General features: G+C 40.1%; 3 protein-coding genes across 21 annotated transcripts in view; 1 reads left to right on the forward strand and 2 right to left on the reverse strand.

Annotated features, from left to right (window-relative positions):
* The window catches only part of LOC105475358 (leucine rich repeat containing 17), a 55824-nt gene extending 54805 nt beyond the window's left edge, over positions 1 to 1019 (reverse strand). The window contains exon 1 of one of the 2 annotated variants that reach the window (XM_071093984.1): positions 659 to 1019. The gene's annotated coding sequence lies outside the window, so the exon portion shown is untranslated. The remainder of the gene's footprint in view (positions 1 to 658) is intronic. The other variant, XM_011730544.2, reaches the window with a different exon arrangement.
* The window catches only part of LOC105475890 (F-box and leucine rich repeat protein 13), a 273121-nt gene that overhangs the window by 167594 nt on the left and 89679 nt on the right, over positions 1 to 15848 (forward strand). For all 18 annotated transcript variants that reach the window (XR_011621591.1, XM_071093958.1, XM_071093972.1 and 15 more), the window contains one exon: positions 589 to 718. Coding sequence is in view for 17 of the 18 variants with exons in the window: in XM_071093958.1 (XP_070950059.1) it covers positions 589 to 718 (130 nt within the window). In the remaining variant the exon portion in view is untranslated. The remainder of the gene's footprint in view (positions 1 to 588; positions 719 to 15848) is intronic.
* Positions 3499 to 15848, reverse strand: part of LOC105475357 (family with sequence similarity 185 member A) — a 168302-nt gene continuing 155952 nt past the window's right edge. Inside the window, exon 9 of the mRNA XM_071093985.1 lies at positions 3499 to 3591. Coding sequence (XP_070950086.1) covers positions 3514 to 3591 — 78 coding nt within the window. The 3' untranslated portion in view covers positions 3499 to 3513. The remainder of the gene's footprint in view (positions 3592 to 15848) is intronic.

Here is a 15848-nt window from a genome sequence, read left to right on the forward strand (position 1 = left end):
TCTGCATATCAATTAGTCTTTCTTTAACTATAATAATGAAACTGTTACAAAATCATGCATATTTAAACCTATTTTTAAAAATCATTTGCTTATCAGATCTATTTTAAGAGCATGGTTATATTCAATTTTGCCTTCTGTCCCAAATCCTCACTCTCCTGTAACAGTCTCCATTTAAATGTTTACCAAGGATTTGTCCTTCTATATATTTTGCACATTATTTTGGTACTCCAGAGATAAAACCTAAAAGCAACAATAAACTCTGCAAATTTGGTTTCACTTCCAAACAATGTGATTGCCTCCCCCACCTCACACACACCAAAAAAGCTTTATCCCAGTCAACTTTCTTAAAAATCTAGGCAAAGATTATTGCATTATTAGTACTTTCACTTGAAATGTATTACAATTATGTGTTACTGTAGTCTCCTTTAATTAACAAGTAGAGAGTTAACAGTAAAGTTAAACGTTGAACATCTGCAAGAAGAAGAGTTGAATTTACAGTTTTCTTTGTCATAGTGGCTTAAGAAAGATTTGAGAGAACAACTGAAGTATAATACTTTCCTTGCTCTCTTTCTTGCCTTGCCTTTTCAGGCACTTCCACAACTTACAGAATCTTAGTTTGGCTTATTGCAGAGGGTTCACAGATAAAGGCTTACAGTACCTGAACTTGGGGAATGGATGCCACAAGCTCATCTATCTGGACCTCTCCGGCTGCACCCAGGTTTGTCTTTTAGTCTTCTCTTTGCTGCGGTGTGTGAGGAAGTTCTCCAGAGAACGGACTGCATTCAGCCCTCACGTTATACTAATGCTGTGCACGGACTGCAGCACACTTTTCAGAGGTTTTAAATTACATGGCCCCAGCTGCTGAAATTTTCCCCAGGATCTCTACTATAGGCTCTTGGCTTCCTTCCACTGGAGTGTCACACAGACAAACAGGCAGAGCTCATTGGATGAGGAAACGGACCACTCTTATGGAGACAGTCTGAGCACAATTCTAAAGCAGAATCCAAGTCCTGAAAACTCTGGAGTTGCTTCCAAGACACAAACAAAGGAGAGTGTTTTGAGGGAGAATTTTGCACGGGATTCCTGAAAAGTCAATTAACTCCCACATGGGTTTTTTTTTTTTTTTTTTGGGGGGGGGGTAAAATGCTGCAAGTGATAAATAGGAAAAGAAAATACAACAAAAACTTGTAATTTTAAAAATTGCATTGCACCCTTGGGCTGAATAACATGAAGATTTGAGATCTGTGTGGGAAAATATTTTAAGTTTGAGGGAACAGGACTTGGCAAGTTGGGCAGAAAATTGGGTAAAGTTGCGGAGGATAGGGCATGGCACTTTGGAAGTAGCTACTGCCTCATTGATAGTTTCTTCTGCTTTAATTTCAATAGATTTAAGCCATAATTCTTTTAACTTATTTTCTTCTGCTTTTCTGTGTATTTTATTAATTTGATGTCATAGTATGTTCATTATTCTCTGAGAATAATATAATAGCACAAGTGAAAACTGACTGAAATACTGATAGTTATCATTTCTTGGGTCATTACCGTATGCCAAGCATTGTGTTAAGTGCTATACACAGATCAGATTTACTCCTGATACAATGCTGTGTGGTATGTATTTACTATGCTTATTTACAAATGAAGCAACCAAGGCTCAGGGTGGTTGAGTAAGTTGTCCAAGTTTGCACAGCTGATGAAAGCACATGGTACTAATACAGTTTTAAGCATCTGTTGGTAGATACTGGGGCAGGCAGAGTCCCCTGGGAGAGCGGGAAATACAAGGGCAGCACAGGTCTCCCCCCCAGGATTCTTGAATGGATAGAATTCTTACCTAGTCACCACCACTGACATCTTGTGGTATCCTGATGCACTGGGTGGTCTAGAGGGAGTGGGGGGCAAGGAGGGGAGGATTCTAAGTTAGGGCTGTAAACATCTAACATTCATATTTGTTTAAAACTAATCTGCTGATGTGTAGCTTTTTAAACATCAACATCTACCATAACTTTATGACTGAGATGGCACTGACGTTCTCCTCAGCATGACTGAATTTTAGACTGGCTTCTTACTGACTCTAGGCCCTGACTTCTTGTTTTCTTGTTTCTTAGAACATTTGTTTTAGAAAACTTGGAATTATAAGTTCTTTCTCTGCCTCCTTTGACATTTCTTTTTAATAAAAGCTTCTTGACAGTTTTACAACTCAGGAAAGTCTTCCTCAAGGACCTGAGATCTATCCCTTTGATATATAATCATCAAAGAAGATATCTCTCAGTTCCTGTGGGTGGGTAGAAGCCTAACTTTGATGGGCACCAATTAGCAAATGCCGATGGCCTAATCCCAGAGAATAATATTTGCAAACTCAGGAACAACTTAATGTGCTTGACATATCCCACTGATAAGCCTCCCCCTTAAATATAAATCCTTCAGTACTTTTCTAACTTGCCCTTGTGCTTAAACCCTCCTCATGGTATGACTTACCTCCTTGTTCTTCTCAGTCTCTCAATTACCATGAGGCAATTATTGTAGCAACAATGCACAAATGTACACACAAGTGTCCTAAGGATAAATATTCTCAGACACAGTAAAGTTTAAATGAGAGGCTTCAAATCTATTACCTACTGCCCAGATATGCATACAAAACACACGTAATTGGAGGAGGTGGAGCAAGATGGTGGAACAGAAGGCTCCACCCATTGTTCCCCACCCAAGGACACCAAGTTAACAACTATCTACAGGGAAAAAACACCTTCATAACGTTTTAGGCTGGGCACGGTGGCTCATGCCTGTAGTCCTGGCATTTTGGGAGGCTGAGGTGGAAGGATCACTTAAGGCCAGGAGTTCAAGACCAGCCTGGGCAACACAGTGGGACCCATGTCTCTACCAGAAATGCAAAAACTTGGCCAGGCATGGTGGTGTATGCCTGTGGTTCCAGCTGCCTGGGAGGCTGAGGTGGGAGGATTGACTGAGCTTGGGAGGTTGAGGCTGCAGTGAGCTGTGATCCCACCACTGCGTTCCAGCCTGGGAGACAGAGTGAGACCTTGCCTCAAATAATTAAGTAAATGTGTTAATGCTTTTGTCTTGCACACCTGTATTTTGTTAGGAGTGTTGGCTGTCACCCTTATGGGTGAAAAAAGTTATCGTACCTTTCCGCCCCATGGTACTAACAGGACAGAGACCTCAGGTGTCTAATAGCTGCTTGGTGGTGGTAAGGGGCAAGGGGAACAGTGCATGGGGATTCACGTGGTGTCTAAGAAGGTGGAATCCAGCAGGGCACAGGCTATGTACAGTTGAGAGCCCGTGACAAACTGGAAAGCAGAGATTGGAGCCCGAGCCACCCTGAAGCACACGCCACGCTGAGAGCTTTTCCTGGGCATCACATACAGCACTCCATGTGAATAAAGACCCCCCCTCCCCACAATGCACAAAGGAAAAAAAAAAAGAAAAAGAAAAAACACCTTCATAAGAACCAAAAATCAGATGAGCACTTGTTGTACCTGGTTTTAACTTCATATGGCTGAGTCACTGAAGAGATAGAAACAGTAATCCTGAATTGCCAGTGCCACCCCTCCAGCATGGTGCAGAGAGCCTCTCCGGGCGCTGGGGAAGGGAAAATACAGCAATTGTGAGGCATTGAACTCAGTGCTGTCCTGTTGGATCAGAGAGGAAAACTGGACCAAACTCAGCTGATGCCCACCCATGGAGGGAGCATTTAACCCAGGCCTAGACACGGGAATTGCCAGTCCCAGCAGTCAGAACTTGAGTTCTGCAAACCTCACCACGGAGTGCTACAGTGCGCTATGCCTCCGGGTAAACTTGAAAGGCAGTCTAGGCCATAAGGACTGTAACTCTTAGGCAAATCCTAGTGCTCAACTAGGCCCAGAGACAGTGGACTGAGGGATACATGACATACTGAGACACCAACTGCAGCAGCCAAGGGAGTACTGGCATCACCCCTCAACCAGCTCCAAGCCTCACAGTTCATCGCTCCAAAAGAGACCCCTTCCTTTCCCTTGAGGAGAGGAGAGGAGAGGAGACGGAAGAGTGGGGAGGAGTTTCTCTTGCATTTTGGATACCAGCTCAGCCATGGCAGGATAGGGCACAAGTCAGAGTCATAAGGCCCTCGTTCTGGGTTCTAGCTCCCAAGTGACATTTCTAGACACACCCTGGGCCAGAAGGGAACCTGCTGCCTTGAAGGAAGGGACCCAGTCCTGGCAGCATTCATCACCTGCTAACTGAAGAGCCCTTGGGCCCTGAATAATTAGCAGCAATACCCAGCTACTACATTGAGGGTCTTGGGTGAGCCTCTATGACTTGCAGGCTTCAGGTGAGACTCAGCATATTACCAGCTAGGGTAGCTATGGGGCAAAACTCCTTCTGCTTAAAAGCAGTGGGGACATTGTCTTGCACCTTAGATACCAGCACGGCCACAGGAGGGTGGAGCACTAAGGCAGGTTCTTGGGGTCCCCGATTCCAGGACTTGACTCTTGACTCTTGTATGACAATTCTGGACCTGCCCTGGGCCAGAGGAGAGCCCGCTGCCCTGAAGGATGAGTCCCAGGCGAGGCAGCATTCACCACAAGCTGACTTAAGAGCCTTTGGGCCATAAGAGAACATTATTGGTAGCTTGGCAATACTCTTCATGGCCTGGGGTGGTGGTGGCTACAGGGTAAGGCTCCTCTGCCTTTGGAAAGGGGAGGAAGAGTGGGAAGGACTGCATCCTATAGTTTGTATGCCAGCTCAGCTGCAGTGCAGTAGAACACCAAGTAGACTTCTAAGGTTTTTGACTCTAGTCCCTGATTCCCAGAGGGCACCTAAGGACTCACCTGAGGTCTGGGGGACCTCACCACCCTGAAGAGAAGGACATAGGCCTGGCTGGCCTTGCCACCTGCTGATTGTAGAGCCCCAGGGCCTTGAGTAAACAATGGCAGTAGCCAGGAAGTGGTTACAGCAGGCCTTGGGCAAGACCCAGTGCTGTGATAGCTTCAGGTCTGACACAGTGCAGTCATAGTGGTGGAGGCCACAGGAGTGCTTGTTTCACTCTACTACCAGCTTTGGGTGGCTCAGAACAGAGAGAGAGACTCTGTTTGGGAAACAGAAGAGAAGAGAACAAAAGCCTCTGCCTGGTAATCCAGAGAATTCTTCCAGATCTTGTCTCAGACCATCAAGGTGGTACCTTGACAAGTGTGCAAGAACCACAGCATTACTGGGCTTGGGGTGCCCCCTAAAGCAGGTACAGCTTAGATTACAACACTCAAGTCCTTTCAAATATCTGGAAAGCCTTCCCAAGAAGGATGGCTACAAATAAGCCCAGGCAGTGAAGACTACAGTAAATACCTAACTCTTTAATGCCCAGACGCCGAAGAACACTGGCATTAATACCATCCAGGAAAACATGACCTTACCAAATGAACTAAATAAGGCACCAAGGGGCAATCCTGGAGAAACAGAGATATGTAATCTTTCAGACAGAGAATTCAAAATAGCTATGTTGAGAAAACTCAATGAATTCAAGATAACACAGAGAAGAAATTCAGAATTCTATCAGATAAATTTAACAAAGAGATTGAAATAATTAAAAAGAAATTCTGGAGCTGAAAAATGCAATTGGTGTATTGAATAATGCATCAGAGTCCTTCAATAGCAGAATTGATCAAACAGAAGGAAGAATTAGTGAGCTTAAAGACTATTTGAAAATATGCAGTCAGAGGAGACAAAAGAAAAAAGAATGAATCTTTATAGCAGCATGATTTATAATCATTTGGGTATATACCCAGTAATGGGATGGCTGGGTCAAATGGTATTTCTAGTTCCAGATCCTTGAGGAATTGCCACACTGTCTTTCACAACGGTTGAACTAGTTTACAGTCCCACCAACAGTATAAAAGTGTTCCTGTTTCTCCACATCCTCTCCAGCACCTGTTGTTTCCTGACTTTTTAATGATTGCCATTCTAACTAGTGTGAGATGGTATCTCATTGTGGTTTTGATTTGCATTTATCTGATGGCCAGTGATAATGAGCATTTTTTCATGTGTCTGTTGGCTGCATAAATGTCTTGTTTATTGCAGCACTATTTACAATAGCAAAGACTTGGAACCAACCCAAATGTCCATCAATGACAGACTGGATTAAGAAAACGTGGCACATATACACCATGGAATACTATGCAGCCATAAAAAAGGATGAGTTCATGTCCTTTGTAGGGACATGGATGAAGCTGGAAACCATCATTCTCAGCAAACTATCTCAAGGACAGAAAATCAAACACCACATGTTCTCCCTCATAGGTGGGAACTGAACAATGAGAACACTTGGACTCAGGGTGGGGAACATCACACACCAGGGCCTGTCATGGGGTTGGGGGAGGGGGGAAGGATAGCATTAGGAGATATACCTAATGTGAATGACGAGTTAACGGGTGCAGCACACCAACATGGCACATGTATACATATGTAACAAACCTGCACATTGTGCACATGTACCCTAGAACTTAAAGTATAATAATAATAATTTTAAAAAAGAATGAAAAACAAGGAAGAACACCTACAGGATCTAGAAAATAGCTTCAAAATGGCAAATCTAAGAATTATTGGCCTTAAGGAGGAGGTAGACAAAGAGATAGAGGTAGAAAGTTTATTCAAAGGGAAATAACACAGCCTGGCCAACATAGTGAAATGCTGTCTCTACTAAAAATATAAAAATTAGCCAGATGTGGTGGTGGGTGCCTGTAATCTCAGCTACTCGGGAGGCAAAGGCAAGAGAATTGCTTGAACCCAGGAGGTGGAGGTTGCAGTGAGCCAAGGTTGTGCCACTGCACTCCAGGCTGGGCAACAGAGTGAGACTCCGCCTCAAAAAACAAGCAAACAAACAAAAACCAACGAGATAATACCAGAGAACCTCCAGAAACCTAGAGAAAGGTATCAATATCAAAGTACAAGAAGGTTACAGAAATCAACTATATCTAACCCAAAGAAGACTACTTCAAGGCATTTAATAACGAAGCTCCCAAAGGTTAAGGACAAAGAAAGGATCCTAAAGGCACCAAGAGAAAAGAAACAAATAATGTACAATGGAGCTCCAATACATTTGGCAGCAAACTTTTCAGTGTAAACCTTACATGCCAGAAGAGAATGGCGTGACGTATTTAAAATGCTGAAGGAAAAAACTTTTACCCTAGAATAGTATATCTGGTAAAAATATCCTTCAAACATGAAGGAGAAATAAAGACTTCCCCAGACAAAAGCTGAGGGACTTCATCAACTGTCCTGTCCTACAAGAAATGCTAAAGAGAGTACTTCAATCAGAAAGAAAAGCAAGGAATAAATAACCACCTGAAGTTGCAAAACTCACCAGTAATAGTAAGTACACAGAAAAGCACAGAATTGTATTGTAACACTATAACTGTGGTGTGTAAACTACTCTCAAGTAGGAAGACTAAATGATTAACCAATTAAAAATAACTACAACAACTTTTCAAGACATAATCAGTACCATGAGATATAAATAGAAACATCAAAAAGTTAAAAAGTGGGGCAGGGGGACAAAGTTAAAGCATAGTGATATGGTTTGGCTGTGTCCTGGCCCAAATCTCATCTTGAATTCCCATGTGTTGTGGGAGGTAATTGAATCATGGGGGCAGGTCTTTCCCATGCTGTTCTCATGATAATGAGTAAGTCTCACAAGATCTGATGGTTGTATCAGGGGCTTCCGCTTTTGCATCTTTATAATTTTTTTCTTGCTGTAAGAAGTGCCTTTTGCCTCCCGCTATGATTATGAGGCCTCCCCAGCCATTTGGAACTGTAAGTCCAATTAAACCTCTTTTTCTTCCCAGTTTCAAATATGTCTTTATCAGCAGTGTGAAAACGGACTAATACACATAAAATTTTTATTAGTTTTGGTATGTTTGTTTGTTTATGCAAACAGTGTTAAGTTGTTATCAGGTTAAAACAATGGGTTTATAGGCTAGTATTTGCAAGCCTTATGGTAACCTCAAGCTAAAAATCATACAGTAGATACACAAAAAAGTAAAAAGCAAGAAATTAAATAATATCACCAGAGAAAATTGCCTTCAGTTGAAGAAGACACAAAGGAGAGAAAGAAGGAAAAGACCACAAAACAACCAGAAGACAGATAACAATATAGCAGGAATAAGTAAGTCCTTACTTATCAATAATAATATTGAATGTAAATGGACTAAACTCTCCAGTGAAAAGATATAGATTGGCTGAATGGATGAAAAAACAAGATACATTGATCTCTTGCCTACAAGAAACAGACTTCATCTATAAAGACACACATGGACTGAAAATAAAAGAATAGAAAAAGATATACCATGCCAATGAAAACCAAAAAAGAATGGGAGTCACTATACTTATATCAGACAAAATAGGTTTTAAGACCGAAACTATAAGAAGAGACAAAGAAGGTCACTAATGATAAAGGAGCCAATTCAGCAAGAAGATATAACAATTTTAAATATATATGTACCCAACACTGGAGCACCCAGATATATAAAGCAAATATTAGTGCTGGAGAGAGATGGACCCCAATACAATAGTAGCTGGAAACGTCAACACCCCACTTTCAGCGTTGGACAGATCTTCCAGACAGAAAAGCAACAAAGAAACATCAGACTTACTCTGCAATATAGACAAAATGGATCTGATAGATACTTATAGAACACTTCATCCAAGGGCTGCAGAATACACATTCTTTTCCTCAGCATATGGATCATTCTCAAGCATAGATCATATGTTAGTTCACAAAACAAATCTTAAAACATTCAAAAAAATCTGAAATAATATCAAGCATCCTCTCTGACTAAATGGAATAAAACTAGAAATTAATAGCAAGTAGAATTTTGAAAACTATACAAATACATGGAAGTTAAACAATATGCTCCTGAATGACCAATGGGCCAATGAAGAAATTAAGAAGGAAATTGAAAAATTTCTTGAAACAAATGATAATGGAAACACAACATACCAAAATCTATGGGATACAGCAAAAGCAATACTCAAGGAAGTTTATAGCTATAAGTGCCTACATCAAAAAAGAGGAAAAACTATAAATAACAATCTAATGATGCATCTTAAAGAACTAGAAAAGCAAGAACAAACTAAACCCAAAATTATTAGAAGAAAAGAAATAAAGATCAGAGGAGAAGTAAATGAAACTGAAATGAAAAAAAAATACAAAAAGATCAATGAACTGACAAAAAAAAAGATCAATGAAACAAAAAGTGGGTTTTTGAAAAGTTGAACAAAATTGACAAACGTTTAGCAAGATTAAGAAAAAAAGAGAGAAGATCCAAATAAATAAAATCAGAATGAAAACTGAGACATTACAACTGATACTTCAGAATTCAAAGGATCATTAGTGGCTACTATGACCAACTATATGCTAACAAATTTGAAAATCTGGAAGAAAGGAACAAATTCCTAGACACATACAAGCTACCAAGAGTAAACTGAGAAGAAGTCCAAAATCTGAACAGACCAATAATAAGTAATGAGATTGAAGCTGTAATAAAAAGTCTCCCAGTAAAGAAAAGCTTGGGACCTGATGGTTTCACTGCTGAATTCTACCAAACCTTTAAGGAAGAACTAATACCAATCCTACTTAAACTATTCTGAAAAGTAGAGGAAGAAAGAGTACTTCCAAAGTAATTCTATGAGGCCAGTATTACACTGATACCAAAACCAGACAAAGATACAGCAAAAAATAAAAAATAATAAATAAATAAATAAAAGAAAACTGAAGGCAATATCTCTGATGAATATTGATGCAAATATCCTCAAAAATATACTAGCAGACCAAATTCAACAATACATTAGAAAGAGCATTCAACATGACCAAGTGGGATTTATCCCTGGGATGCAAGGATGGTTCAACATATGCAAATCAATCAGTGTGACACATAGCATCAACAGAATGCAGGATAAAAACCATATAATCATTTCAGTTGATGCTGGAAAGCATTTGATCAAATTCAGCATCTGAATGTAGCATTACTACATTACTAGCATTACTCTCCTGGAGCAGGAGAGAAAAAAATTTTAAAACATTCAATATCCTTTCATAAGAAAGACCCTCAAAAAACTAGGGATAGAAGAAACATACCTCAACATAATAAAAACAATGTATGACAGGCCCACAGCTAGTATCATACTGAATAGGGAAAAACTGAAAGCCTTTCTTCTTAAGATCTGGAACATGATAAGGATGCCCGCTGTCACTACTGTTATTCAACATAGTACTGAAAGTCCTAGCTAGAGCAATCAGACAAGAAAAAGATATGAAGAGCATCCAAATTGGAAAGAAGAGGTCAAATTATCCTTGTTTGCAGATGATATGATCTTATATTTGGCAAATTCTAAGGTCTCCACAAGAAAACTATTAGAATTGATAAACAAATTAAGTAAAGTCACAGGATAAAAAATTAACATACAAAAATTAGTAGCATTTCTATATGCCAATAGCGAACAATGTGAAAAATAAAAATGTAAACCCATTTACAATAACCATACATTAAGTTAAATAGGAATTAACGAAAAAAGGAAAAGAAGTCTATAATGAAAACTATGAAACACTGATGAAATAAATTGAAGAGGACACCAAAAATTGGAAAAACATTCTGTGTTCATGGATTGGAAGAATTGATATTGTTAAAATGTCCATACTACCCAAAGCAATCTATAGATTCAATGAAATCCCTATCAAAATACCAGTGACATTCTTCACAGAAATAGAAAAAACAATCCTAAAATTTATATGGAACCACAAAAGACCCAGCATAGCCAAAGCTACCCTAAGCAAAAAGAACAAAACTAGAAGAATCACGTTACCTGACTTCAAATTAACTGAGGTAAAGTAACCACAACAACATGGCACTGACACAAAAACAGACACATAGACCAATAGAACAGAATAGAGAACCCAGAAACAAATCTATACACCAGCAGTGGACTCATTTTCAGCAAAGGTGCCAAGGACACACACTGAGGAAAAGACAGTCTCTTCAATAAATGGTGCTAGGAAAACTGGATATCCATATGCAGAAGAATAACACTATATACATAATGTATGCAAAAATCAAATAAAAATGGATTAAATACTTAAATCTAAGACCTCAGACTTTGAAACTACTACAGGAGAACACTGGAGAAAATCTCCAGGACATTGGTCTGGGCAAAGATTTCTTGAGCAATACCCCACAAGCACAGGTAACCAAAGCAAACATGGACAACTGAGATCACATCAAGTTGAAAAGCTTCTGCACAGCAAAGGATACAATCAACAAAGTGAAGAGACAACCCACAGAATGGGAGAAAATATTTGCAAACTACCCATCTGACAAGGAATTAAAAACCAAAATATATAAGGAGCTCAAACAACTCTATAGGAAAAATTCTAATAGTTCTATCAAAAAATGGGCAAAAGATGTAATAGACATTTCTCAAAGAAAACATACAAATGGCAAACAGGCATATGAAATTGTGCTCAACATTATTGATCATCACAGAAATGCAAATCAAAACTACAATGAGATGTCATCTTACCCCTGTTAAAATGGCTTTTCTCCAGAAGTTAAGTAATAACAAATGCTAGTGAGGATGTGGAGAAGAGAGAACCAAAGTACGCTGGTGGTGGGAATGTAAATTAGTACAACCACTATGGAGAACAGTTTGGAGGTTCCTCGAGAAACTAAAAATTGAGCTATCATATGATACAGCAATTCCACTGCTGGGTATATACCCAAAAGAAAGGAAATCGGTATATCAAAGAGAAATCTGCACCCCTATGTCTGTTGCACTGTTCACAACAGCTAAGATTTGCAAGCAACCTGAGTGTCTATCAGCAGATGAATGAGATCTAGTCATTTGCAGTAACAGGGATGGAACTGGAGATCATTATGTCAGGCACAGAAAGAAAAACATCCCATATTCTCACTTATTTGTGAGATGTATTAAAAAAAATTGCGGCTGGGCACGGTGGCTCAAGCCTGTAATCCCAGCACTTTGGGAGGCCGAGACGGGCGGATCACGAGGTCAGGAGATCGAGACCATCCTGGCTAACACGGTGAAACCCCATCTCTACTAAAAAATACAAAAAAAAGCTAGCCGGGCGAGGTGGCGGGCGCCTGTAGTCCCAGCTACTCGGGAGGCTGAGGCAGGAGAATGGCTTGAACCCGGGAGGCGGAGCTTGCAGTGAGCAGAGATTCGGCCACTGCACTCCAGCCCGGTCAACAGAGCAAGACTCCGTCTCAAAAAAAAAAAAAAAAAAAAAAAAAAAAAAAAATGCATATTCTCACTTATTTGTGGGATCTAATAAAAATCAAAACAATTGAACTCATGGGCATAGAGAGTAGAAGGATGATTACCAGAGGCTGGGAAGGATAATGGGCTTTGAGGGTGAGGTGGAAATGATTAATGGGTTATTAAAAAAAATAGAATAAGATCTACTATTTGATAGCATAACAAGGTGACTATAGTCAGTAATAACTTAATTGTACATTTTAAAAGAACTTGAGTGTAATTGGGTTGTTTGTAACTCAATGTATAAATTTTAAGGGGATGGATACCACATTCTCCATAGTGTGCTTATTTCACATTGCATGCCTGTATCAAAACATTTCATGTACCCCATAAATATATACACCTACTATGTACCCACAAATATTAAAAACAAAATAAATACTGCAAAACACACAAAATCTGTCTTTAAATTTCGAGCCAATATGTAAAATTTTGGAGTTTTCACAAAACATTCTAGAGTTCAAGATTCTCTTTAAAAATGGGAAGAACTAGCCGAATTGGACCTGCATTTCCATATGGCCACAATGGGCTGGAGCTAAGTCAGCCTCACTCCCTCCCTCGAGATGGACCACTGTTTGCCAGCCTCTCCTCCACTCAGTAAGGTCAGCACAAGCATTCACACCTGTACTGCTACCACTTAATCGCATTGCCTGCCTGGCCTCAGTAAGTATTTGAGTTTCTAAATGTGTAAAGAATTGAATTCCTTTCCTAATTACGTCTTAATTTGTAAGCCTCAAAACACAATGAAGTTAGCATTTCACATCATTATGCAAAACAATGTTAGTTTCTTTCATTCATCTCTTTTTCATTTCCATCTGTTCATTTAATAATTCAGTAGTATTTACCTCTAAGTGTCAGGCACTGTTTCAGGCACTAGAAATTGTGGAGTTTGATACTGAGCCCCTTTAGGCCCAGTGAGAGTAAGAAATGGGTTTGTCGTGAAGCACAGGTATCTTAGTAATTGTTGCTGCTGTAGCTTCATGAAGAACCGGTGAAGTTTGAATGTTACTGCTTCTGAGTGACTTATTAAGTCTTTTGAGGAGGCTCTATCTACCTCTCCAGCTCTGGGTGTAGTACAAAAATGGATTCATAGAAGGAAAATCGATAATTCATAGATTTTTAAGGTTTTCACCTTGAAGAGGTTCTCTCTTGGAAATTAGAATCTATTTTCTTTTTATAAATTTGGAATGTTGTATTAGGAAGTTATATGTTAATATATGTGACCAAGAAAAAAGGTCTCAATAAAACAAAAAGCCTTGAGAATGGGAGCTTACACCTAAATGCTTTTTGCAGGCGTTTGTTGAGTGCCTGATGCATACTGGGCACTGTGACGAATAAAACAGCCTCCCTGTCCTTTAGGAGCTCTGAATTAACATAAACAAAATATGTCATGGACTAAACTTTAATGCCAGCTGATGTTGTCCAAAAACAGGAAAAATGTATTCATATGATATTGTGAAAGAACTTTAACTATACTTCTTAGAAAAAATAAACGATGATGGAGAGCTGCAATAAAAAGTGAAAATCAATTACCTATGTTTTAGAAGTATTCTGCATTCTTTTGGGATTATTTTATTTTATTTTTTTGGGATGGAGTCTCACTCTGTCACCCAGGCTGGAGTGCTGTGGTGTGATCTTGGCTCACTGCAGCCTCCACCTCCTGGGTTCAAGCGATTCTCCTGCCTCAGACTCCTGAGTAACTGGGATTACAGGTGTGCGCCACCATGCCCAGCTAATTTTTGTATTTTATTGGCCAGGCTGGTCTCGAACACCCGACCTCAGGTTGCCCATCTCGTCCTCCCAAAGTGCTGGCATTACAGGCATGAGCCACCATGCCCAGCCTCTTTGGGGATTAGATACACACTGTAGGTTCTGTAATTAATGTGACTGATTTTCTAATGAATATCATACCTTGCAATTGTACTTACATGTACTGGTATTAGTATTTTCCCATGACTACTAGTCATTTGATCCAGGCCTGGCCAATCATAAATTCCATCTCCAGGGGTTAAGATTTGTCCAGGAAGGGCGTGTAACCCTAACAAAACAATTCAGAATCTTCCGGATACTTAACATTGGGAAATATAAATTCTGTGCTCCTTGAGGTTGCAGGGCCTGGAGCATATAGGTCTAGGCCACTTTGTGGTTCTCTTCTCCAGCAGCACAGAGGAAATTTGTTTGCTGTGGGAGAGAGAATGAAATCTTCACAAAGAAGCCTAGCAAGAGGGAGAGATGATGTGTTTGAAGAGAGATGATATGTTGTTTAACTGGACTTGCGAGTAAAGACATCATTCATTCCCATTCTAGCTAAGCTAGCTTATGTTGGGTCTCCATCATTGCAACTGAAAGAAACTGGTACAACTCTGGTGAGTCTATAATTTCTATTTAGCTTTCATTTGAGGTTTAAAAGAATAATTCCAGACTGGGCATGGTGGCTCACGCCTATAATTTCAGCACTTTGGGAAGCCAAGGTGGACAGATCACTTGAAGTCAGGAGTTCGAGACCAGCCTGGCCAAAATGGTGAAACCCTGTCTCTACTAAAATTACAAAAATTAGCCAAGTATGGTGGTGCACGCCTATAATCCCAGCTACCCAGGAGGCTGAGGCAGGAGAATTGCTTGAACCTGGAAGATAGAGGCTGCAGTGAGCCGAGATTATGCCACTGCATTTCAGCCTGGGCGACAGAGTGAGACTCTGTTTCAAAATAAATAATTAATTAAATTAAATTAAATAAATAAAAATTAAAAAATACTTCCAGATGTGCTTTAGGGAGAGCCTTACTCGAGAAAATAACTGAAGTGCAAGAGAGAAAGTTGTGAAGGTTTCTCACCATTATTCACATGCTCATATTTGAACGATATATCTGAATTTGTTGCTTTCAACATGCTTGTGATTGACCACAGAGTAATCCTTAACATCCAAGATGCCAGGTGAAATCTACTTCCCACTTTGCTGGCACTGACAGTTGGGACCTAATGAACAAAGAAACTTCCCTAATGACTTTTTTGGGGTAAGTTTGGCCAAAATATAATATAGGAAGTGACCAGGCACAGTGGCTCATGCTTGTAATCCCCACACTTTGGGAGACTGAGGTGGGAGGATCGAGACCCAGGAGTTCGAGACCAGCCTGAGCAACATAGGGAGACCATTTCTCTACAAATAATAAAAAAAGTTAGCTGGGCATGGGGGCACGTGCCTGTAGTCTGAGGCTGCAGATCGCGCCACTGCACTGCAGCCTGGGTAACAGAGCAAGATCCTATCTCAAAAAGAGAGAAGAAAAGTATACAAAGTGCAATGAACATTCATGTATGTTGCTTTTGGTGAATGTAGCAGACATTTTTTTTTTTTTTTTTTTTTTTTTTTGAGACGGAGTCTCGCTCTGTCGCCCAGGCTGGAGTGCAGTGGCTGGATCTCACTGCAAGCTCCGCCTCCCGGGTTTACACCATTCTCCTGCCTCAGCCTCCCGAGTAGCTGGGACTACAGGCACCCGCCACCTCGCCCGGCTAGTTTTTTGTATTTTTTTAGTAGAGACGGGGTT

The sequence above is a fragment of the Macaca nemestrina genome, chromosome 4, assembly GCF_043159975.1.
Source record: "Macaca nemestrina isolate mMacNem1 chromosome 4, mMacNem.hap1, whole genome shotgun sequence".
Classification (NCBI taxonomy): domain Eukaryota; kingdom Metazoa; phylum Chordata; class Mammalia; order Primates; family Cercopithecidae; genus Macaca; species Macaca nemestrina.